At 51.4% G+C, this 9,648-nt stretch overlaps 1 protein-coding gene across 1 annotated transcript in view; it reads right to left on the reverse strand.

The window, feature by feature from the left end:
- ACTN2 (actinin, alpha 2) overlaps nucleotides 1–9,648 on the reverse strand; it is a 58,200-nt gene that overhangs the window by 12,284 nt on the left and 36,268 nt on the right. The window contains exons 8-9 of the mRNA XM_014529275.1: nucleotides 8,248–8,329; nucleotides 4,511–4,596 (exon numbers count right to left, since the gene is read on the reverse strand). Coding sequence (XP_014384761.1) covers nucleotides 4,511–4,596; nucleotides 8,248–8,329 — 168 coding nt within the window. The remainder of the gene's footprint in view (nucleotides 1–4,510; nucleotides 4,597–8,247; nucleotides 8,330–9,648) is intronic.

The raw sequence follows: 9,648 nt of genomic DNA on the forward strand, positions 1-9,648 counted from the left end.
GGAGTGAAATGGGAGATATCTGTAATACTATCAACAATAAAAAATATTTTTTTAAAAAGGGGGTGGATGAACGTAATATTCCTATAACAACAGAATTGTAAGGCCCGACTGACAGGAGAGGCCAGGCACCTCTGGGCATGGATGGACACGTCAGTGCCCCCCCCCTACCCCACCCAGGTGGCCACCAGCGGTCACCCCGACCACCACACACCAGTGAGAACTCAGAGTCAGCACGAGTCATGTTTCACAAATGTGTGACACTCACAGGAAACTCGGGGACCAGACACTAGCAGACAAACGCTGGATGGAGCTTTCAAATGAAATAAAAATAAAAACAAACAAAAAAATGTGGCGAAGAAAAGTGGGTTTAATGTAAGCTCCAATCTAATGAATTCGGTTGCTGGACAAACGTATTGTAAATCTGGGACGGACTCAGTGCCAAAGCCTACTTTAACCTGATATCGAGCTTCCGGGGACATCCACACGACACAAGTGAAAATGGGAGTGAACGCCCGCGGACCGAGTCCATTGTTTTGAATCACCACCAGAGTCTTAGAAATGGGCTGCTCAGAAGCCACTGAGAAATGGCAGCAAATGCCCGGCCGGCGAGGCTCAGCGGTTGAGCGTCGACCTATGAACCAGGTCACAGTTCGATTCCCAGTCAGGGAACACGCCCGGGGTTGTGAGCTCAATACCAAGTACGGGGCGTGCAGGAGGCAGCTGACCAATGATTCCTCTCATCACTGATGTCTCCCTCTCGCTCTCGCTCTCCCTCTCCCTTCCTCTCTGAAATAAAAATCAATACAAACATATTTTTTAAAATTTGTGATGAGTCTATTAAAACCTATAGAACAACAGGGCAAAAAACTTGTGGGGGGGGGATTTCAACATCCAGAATCACACAGTTCCAGCCTGATAGTTTTCATTTTTTCTTCTTCCTTTAGGAAGATGGTTTCTTTAAGGGATGTTTTTAAAGCAAAATGATCTTAAAATAATGTGACTAGAGAGCTACTGTAGTTTTTGGTGACTCCACCAATGAATTCATATCTGAAATTAAAATAAGAAAATCACCAAAAAGGTTATTTCATATATTTGGCTCAAAGTTTTGTTTTTATTTTATTTTTAATATATTTTTATTGATTTCAGAGAGGAAGGGAGAGGGAGAGAGAGATAGAAACATCCATGATGAGAGAGAATCATTGATCGGCTGCCTCTTGCATGCCCCACACTGGGGATCGAGCCTGCAACCCAGACATGTGCCCTGACCGGAATCGAACAGGGGACCTTTCAGTCTGCAGGCCGATGCTCTATCCACTGAGCCAAACCAGCTAGGGCTGAGTTTTGTTTTTAAACCAATGGTTCTCAACCTTCCTAATGCCACGACCCTTTAATACAGTTCCTCATGTTGTGGTGACCCCCAATTTCACTGTTACAAAATTGAACATAATTAAAGCATAGTGATTAATCACAAAAACAATATGTAATGATAGATGTGTTTTCCGATGGTCTTAGGCGACCCCTGTGAAAGGGCCAAAGGGGTCGAGACCCACAGGTTGAAAACCGCTGTTTTAAACAAACAAAAACCCCACCACCTACTGTTTCTCTCATTCTCCATCCCCTCCCCCACGCTCACACATGCAATGAAACCGAATCCAAACTGGTGTCCAGGTACAGCTTCCGCGGAAGCCACTTGCAGACCGTGCTTCTTGGGTTCCCACGCATCTTCTAGGCCTCGCCAACCCCCGCACCTACACGCAACCGGCTGGGGCCAGAGGAGCGGCCTGGAGACTTACCAGGCAGCAGCAGGGCCAGCATCCCGCGAGCTGCAGCACCTGTGGCTTAGAGCCGCCCAGCTGGATCCCTGCCTGCGGGGAGAGAGCACAGGTCAGCAGGCACCCAGGAGCAGTGCCTGCAGAACCGGACACCCGGGCCCCCCTCACACCTCCCCCCCTCCTCCCGGACTGCCCGGCTTCTCCCTCTTCTCCACACTCACTTCTCCCAATAATCTTGCCGTTGGGTTAAGAAGAACCACTAGCAGCCCAGCTGGTGTGGCTCAGTGGTTGAGCGTCAACCTATGAACCAAGAGGTCACATCAGGCTCAATCCCCAGTAGGGGGCGTGCAGGGGGCAGCCAATTGATTCATGTATGTTTCTCTCTCTCACTCTCCCTCTAACATCAATAAAAACATGTTTTTTTTAAAAAAGAAAAGAAGGCCCTAACCGGGTTTACAGCTCAGTGTCCATGGTGCCTGCATTTTCTTTTTCTTTTCTTTTTTAATTAAATCTTTATTGTTCTTGATTGATTTTTTACAGAAAGGAAGGGAGAGAGATAAGAGTCAGAAACATCCATGAGAGAGAAACATCAATCAGCTGCCTCCTGCACACCTCCTACTGGGGATGTGCCCGCAACCAAGATTTTTGTCTCAAGGAATGTGAGGGGTGGTTTTTTTTGAGGTTCTATGACAATCACCCTTTGCCCATTTCAATTAAAACGGGATCCGTCTTGACAAATGTTAGGACACAGCCCTGAGCAGCGAGGGCCATTTCGAGCCGTTTCCAGGAACCGGGGCACGGGGAGGCGTGCGGGCTCCTGGTTGTGTGTCCTGTTTACAGCTCAGTGTCCCTGGTGCCTGCATTTTCTAAAGCACAAACGTTTCCCACAATTTAGTAATGACATCAAAGTGGTGTCTTAGAAGGAAAGAGAGACAAAACACTTCAGGAATGGCCTAAAGTTAAAGCTGTTTAAAAAAAGAAAAGGCATTCACAGTTTGGAATTAGGGCATCACAAGCACTTGGGAAGAGGCCCAGGTAGATGTGAAGTGTGCGCACACACACAGGCACACACACGCACGGACACGCATGCGGAGGGCAGCGCGGCCCCGTGGACGCGTGCTGGTACCTGCTCCGCGCCCGCGAAAGCATGGTAGAAACAGGACACGTACGTCATGATGGCCCTTTCGTCCGGTTTGGGGGTGTTGACAATGTCTGAGGGAGGGAAAAACAGCACAGAAAACACACACACACACACACACACACACACACACACACACGAAGAGCAGAAGCCATGGTGAACAAGAGAAGGACGAGTGGTTCACACCCACAGGTTCCCTGGCTCTGGGCCCGCACCCCGAGCCTCGGATGGCACCGAGATGGTGCAGGAGCGCAATGATTTGAACCTTCGTTTCCTAAGTGATCAAACTGAGGGCTTTTCCCTCCCTCACCTTCAATGGGCTTTTAAAAGTGCAGACAAGGCAGACTGGCCAGCGTGGCTCAGTGGTTGAGCATCCACCTATGAACCAGGAGGTCACGGTTCTTTCCTGGTCAGGGCACAGGCCTGGGTTGCGGGCTCCATCCCCAGTGTGGGGCGTGCAGGAGGCAGCCGATCCATAATTCTCTCTCATCTTTGGTGTTTCTATCTCTCTATCCCTCTCCCTTCCTCTCTGAAATCAATAAAAATATACTTAAAAAAATAAAAGTGCTACAGGGCATTAATGTGGGAGCCATGTGCTGTGGTCAGAATCAGAGTGAGTGGCCGCTCACTGCCACAACCTTTTGACCAGGTCAGGCCCTCCGCCACTTCTGCTGGGAGGGACGTGGGTCCCTCTGTGATATGTTGGGAGCGGCAGCAGAGTCCCTGCCCATCTCTGCACCCCACCCACCCCCTCCGCACCCCTACAACTGTCCCCGCTCTGCTCTGTGACCAGCCTGCTGCTGCAACAATGAAATCCACCGGACAAGCGTGTCTTGTGATGCCTCCACACGTACTTACCACGCCAGTTACAGAAATCCCCAAGCGCCACGACACATCAGAAGAGAAGGGTGTACGTGGCTGGCACACCCACGGCTCTTGCCAGCATTTGTATTAGCTGCTGAATTAACCATCAGGAAGAGAGGAAACGGAACCGCGGCAATGCCAGATTCGCTGACTCGCTTTTCAACTTTAAACTGAGCTCAGCCCAGCCGGCGTGAGCCAGGAGGTCTTGGTTCAATTCCCGGCCAGGGCACATGCCCGGGTTGTGGGCTCCATCCCCAGGGTGGGGCGTGCAGGAGGGCAGCCAATCAACTCTCTCTCTCAACACTGATGTTTCTCTCTCTCCTCCTCTCCCTCTCCTTTCCTCTCTGAAATCAATAAAAACATATTTTTTTTAAAAAAAAGAAAGAAACTGACATCAGTCACTGGACAGAATGAAGTTAAAAAGACACCTGGTGATTCCCCAACATGAAACCTCGTCCAACCTAGTCACTGGGTTTGCAGAGGGCACTGACAGAGAGGATGAGGGGTTGTGTCACGGGATGGAATCTTCCGGAAAACAACCACGAACGACGGCATGCTGGTGCACAGACAGAAAGCAGGTTTCAAAGAAAACTGCACTGAAAAAAAGACACACAACTGCCGCCTCGGGGCCGGATGGGCCTCCTTACTCGGAGGAGAGGGTAGAAGAGAAAAACGATGGAAAGAGATGGAGACACAGAAGGTGAGGGGTGGGCGGCGACCGGCTTTCCGTCCTCACCTTCTGGGCACCAGCGAAAGCATGATAGTAACAGGAGACATAAGTCATTAGGGCGCGCTCGTCGGGCCGGGCCGTGTCTACCACATCTGCGTGGAGAAAACAAGGTTAACTGCCCACCGTGCCCCACCTCTGGGGGCCGGAGCCGGGGACCTTCCCTGCACCCCACGCGCTCATGTCGTGGACACTTGGGCTCAAATCAAAGACATCACCCCTGTACAGGCACTGCCTCGCGCACGGCTGAGAAGCACCAATGGAAACGAAGGGATGGCCGAAGGGAAGGGCACCGGGCTCAGAGTCGGTCACATCCACGGCCTGACTTGGACCTGATTCCACAGGGCGCACATGGCGATGGCCCCGGAGACTCCCATCGCTGTGCGCGGGGCGGCCGGGTCAGAGACCCTTCTTCGGGTCCATGCAGAACAGGTGCGGCCGCACACCTAGAGCGGGGACCAAACTCGAGAGGTTGTGGAGGAAACCAGGGAAGCAAGGTTCATGTCCTTTTAAAAGCACGAAGACAGCCCAGCCAGCGTGGCTCAGGGGTTGAGCGTCAACCTATGAGCCAGGAGGTCACGGTTCCATTCCCGGTCAGGGCACATGCCCGGGTTGCGGGCTCGATCCCCAGTGGGGGGCATGCAGAAGGCAGCCGGTCCATGATTCTCTCATCATTGACCTCTCTCTCTTTCTCTTTCTCTCTCTCTCTCTCTCTCTCTCTCCCTTCCTCTCTGAAATCAATAAAAGTACATTTAAAAAAATAAAATAAGCATCAAGACAATAGGATGAGGCATTTCTGCAGCTTGTATCGCAGATGACAGTTCCAATGAGCCCCCAGAAAATTCCCACGTGGGGTGCAGAGACCAACACACAACAGGAGGTCCGGTCAACGGCAGGCGGCGGGATGAGTGAGCTGGGAGGGGACCAGGGCACAAGAGGACAATACGAGTGGCAGGAACAAGAGAAGTTAAGTCCGAGGGTCGGTGGCAAAGACACGGAGGCTCACGTGGGGGCTTGGCTGGGCGGGTGGGTTCATCATAGCGTCGCCACACACCTGTCACTCAGAAGATGCTCATGAGAAGTTACTCTACCAAGAAAATAGTATCGCTTTGGAGAATTTCCCTGAACCATTCAAAAAGATGAACGGAAGTAATGGGAGGCGGGGGTGTACCACAGGGAGGAGGCGATGAATAGCGTGCTCGCATCCCATTGGCTGCAAAGGATGCACCGAATGGCGATGTGCCCCAACCAGGGCTCAGAGACCAAGGAGAAACTCAAGAACAAGACGACGCACAGCAGGCCGGACAACAGTGAGTGAGCCTGGCTGCCCTTGACTGTAGACAGTAGGGGGCATGAGCGAACGGGAAGATGAATGTACTAAATGGCAACAGTTTTCTCCTCCCTTTAGCATCTTAGCTATTTTTTAAGAAATATATTTGTATTGATTTCAGAAAGGAAGGAAGAGGGAGAGAGAGATAGAAACATCCATGATGAGAGAGAATCATTGATCGGTTGCCTCCCGCCCTCCCCCTCCCGAAGATTGAGCCGACAACCTGGGCATGTGCCCTTGACGGGGAATCAAGCCCTGGACCCTTTGGTCCATGGGACGACGCTCTATCCACTGAGCTACACCAGCCGGGCAGTATCATAGCTATTAATTCAAGTGAGTAAGCGCTGGGTAGTCATTACTGTATGGACAGGTCAAGGAGAGGCCGCACAAATGCAAACTTAGAGAGGAGAGAGGGAGAAAAAGGGAAAAGAACCTTTCTCTGCTGCTTTATTGACTTTCTCCCTCGAAAGAGTTTGGAGAAACCATAAGTAGAATTAACACCTGTAATACAGGTGTTTGATAGATAAAAGGTTAAATTAATAAACAGGTAAAACTAGAATCTTAACGGAAAGATCGATGTTTTGGCCCCTCAAAAGATATGTGAAGTCCTACCCCCGGTCCCTGGAAATGTGACCTTATTTGAAAGCAGGGTCTTTGCAGATGTTCTATTAAGATGAGGTCCTTACAACAGGGCTGGGGAACATCTGGCCCGCGGGCCATATAAGGCCCGAGAAATCCTTTGGTCTGGCCCTGCCAAGGCATTAGGGGTGAGTTAATGAAATGTTCGGCTAAATACAGCAGGCTCATTTTTGAGTGGATAATTTTGTATGGCCCGTGAATATTATAACTATCCAAATGGCCCTTGGCAGGGAAAGGTTCCCCACCCCTGCCTTATAAAAAGGAAAGAGACAGACACAGAGGGAAGACGGCCACGGAGGGACGGAGACTGTGGCGATGCCACCCCAGCCGGGGGAGACCTGGGCCTCCCGAGGCTGTGAGGAGCCAGGAGGGTCCTCTCCGGGGGGAGCGTGGCCCGGCCAGCACCTCGGCTTTGACTAGAGCCTACAGAACCATCAGAGAAGACAGTTCTGTTGTGTTAAGCCACCCGGTGTCTGGGAATTTGCTACAGCAGCCGTAACGCAATCACCAAAAAGGAGAAGAAATAGAAGACTGACTATAATCAAGTTCTTTGCTTTTCCCAAAAGTGCAATTAGTGGAAGCAATGGGCCATGTTATAACTATCCAAATGGCCCTTGGCAGGGAAAGGTTCCCCACCCCTGCCTTATAAAAAGGAAAGAGACAGACACAGAGGGAAGACGGCCACGGAGGGATGGAGACTGTGGCGATGCCACCCCAGCTGGGGGGAGGCCTGGGCCTCCCGAGGCTGCGAGGAGCCAGGAGGGTCCTCTCCGGGGGGAGCATGGCCCTGCCAACACCTCGGCTTTGACTAGACCCTACAGAACCGTCAGAGAAGACAGTTCTGTTGTGTTAAGCCATCCAGTGTCTGGGAATTTGCTACAGCAGCCGTAACGCAATCACCAAAAAGGAGAAGAAATAGAAGACTGACTATAATCAAGTTCTTTGCTTTTCCCAAAAGTGCAATTAGTGGAAGCAATGGGCCATCAGAGGATAATATTGAAAAAAACATGGTAACACAGGTTCCTTGAGTTGGGGAGCCTTAACCCTAACCCCACCTTTCACATCTCATCACCCCCCTCGGTAGCCAGGGTCTCGCTCACAGTAAGTGCTCAGTCAGTGCCTGCTGAGCGATGCGGGAGTCATGAGTAAGTGGATGAATGAATGAGCGTCCTCCACCTCTGTGCTTGACACGGCTGCCCTGGGTACGACACGCGGGTTCATCGCACAGCAAGGGCGCAAAAGGCATCTGAAACTGTCCCCTGCGGGAGGAATGCTGAACGGCAAAGTACTTCGCTCCTTCCGACCTAGCGAAGCAACATTGAACTTGGACTAATTACAAGTGGGACGTGAAAATTCGAGAGGCGCAATCTCCTTGTCTGAGTCAATGCCTTCTAGTTGGAGGGAGGACTTTTTCCTCGGGGCGTCTTAAGCACCTCATAGGAAGATTTCTTTACTACAGTTGTCTCTACGGGGTAAGAAAATCTATGTTGTTAAAAAACTAAAACAGGACGTTTTTCTTTGAAAACCGCAAACCGAAGCATCCTCTTTGACCAGCTCCTCTCTCCATAGTTTTGCTGGCTTTTCTTGTGTGTATGTGTGGGATTTTTAAAAATAATTTATGAACAAGCTACTACTTGTTCCTCTAATACTCATTGAGGAGCCCTAATGCTCCAGATGAAACCTGGCGGTAAAGTTTTACAAATCCCCGGGCGTGGCCACTGCACACGCAGCCCCCAGATGGCGTCCACCCGCCCCGGCAGGTGACGCGGCATCTCACCTTCCGCGTCCAGCATTTTGGGAATGTCCAGATGCTTCTCCGCAATCTCCATGGCCAGGTTGATATTTCCCACTGGGTCGTCCTGCAGGGAAAACGACACATGCACATGTTTAACGATGTGTTTTTGAACATTTAGAAAAATGATTTAAAAAAAACCCACACAATCCATGCCCAATGCAATTCATAACACGGAGGCTCTGCGGGCGGGAGGGACCTGGCCAGGCATTTCCTCTGGGCAGGATCTGGAAGGTGTCTGTGGAGAATTAACCCGACACCCTTGTCTTAAATGTACAAAAGCACAGGCTGAGGAGCAGGAAGCCTGCCCTCAGGTGAGCACCTGTCATGGACGAATGAAACTCCGTCTGCCTGTCTAGTAAAATCCCTCATTTTGCAAATAAAGAAAGATTAATTGGAAAATTTAGACACTGTCTGTATGTTTGAAACATTTTAAAAACTCGGGGATAAAATATAAGCTTTGAAAAGCTGAGCAATTCTGGTCCATCCATTCCCTTAGGCCAGTGGTCGGCAAACTGCGGCCCCTTGAGTGTGGCTCTTCCACAAATTACCATGTGCGGGCGCACACGTACAGTGCAATTGAAACTTCATGGCCACACTCAAGGGGCCAAAGAGCCGCATGTGGCTCGTGAGCCGCAGTTTGCCGACCACTGCCTTAGGCGACCTTCTATCACAGCGCTGTGGTCCCATCTCAGGAGGGTGGTGAGTAGGTGACAGCTAGCACGGGCGTGCCAGCCCGGACACCAACAGCCATGCACGCCACACAGGTGAGGGCAGCATGCAGAGGGGCGGGCTCCCCCAAACACAGCAACAGGGTATGAGGGGCCAGCTAAGCGCACCAGCCACCGGGAAGTGGCCCTGCTGGGCATGGGGCGGGGGGGAGGGGACCGCCCGTCCTAAACCCTAAACCTCACGCAGAGCAACTGTCCCCCAAGGGGGACAGGCCCGGTTTCTTCCTCCAGCACAGGTCACATTCTTTAACCTCTTTGAAAGGAAGCGTTCACGGACTGTGTGAAACGTAAGCCCGCAGAAGCTTAAGCTTAAAGGGAGAGTGAACATTTCCTGAGTTTGGTTTTCCGAAGAGAGCAAACCCGAAATCAAATCCTCCAACTCCGTTTCTGAGGCGGCAACTACTATCTGCGCCCACAGGGAGATGATTACGAAACGCCCCTCGTGTGGGAGACAGGTTAATCCGTGCTCAGGCGCTAGGCCTTCCACAAAGGCCAAGGGCCTTGAGAAGAAGGCGGGGAGGGTTTGACCCTCCCCCCAAATGCACGCTTCCCTCCTCACGTCTACCATCCAGGGATGTCAACTCTCTAACACAGACCTTCAGCCTCCTTTGTGGGGCTGCGGGCTGCATGTGTGGGAGGTGGGGGGGCTCGGGCT

Source organism: Myotis brandtii, unplaced genomic scaffold (assembly GCF_000412655.1).
Source record: "Myotis brandtii unplaced genomic scaffold, ASM41265v1 scaffold679, whole genome shotgun sequence".
Taxonomy (NCBI): domain Eukaryota; kingdom Metazoa; phylum Chordata; class Mammalia; order Chiroptera; family Vespertilionidae; genus Myotis; species Myotis brandtii.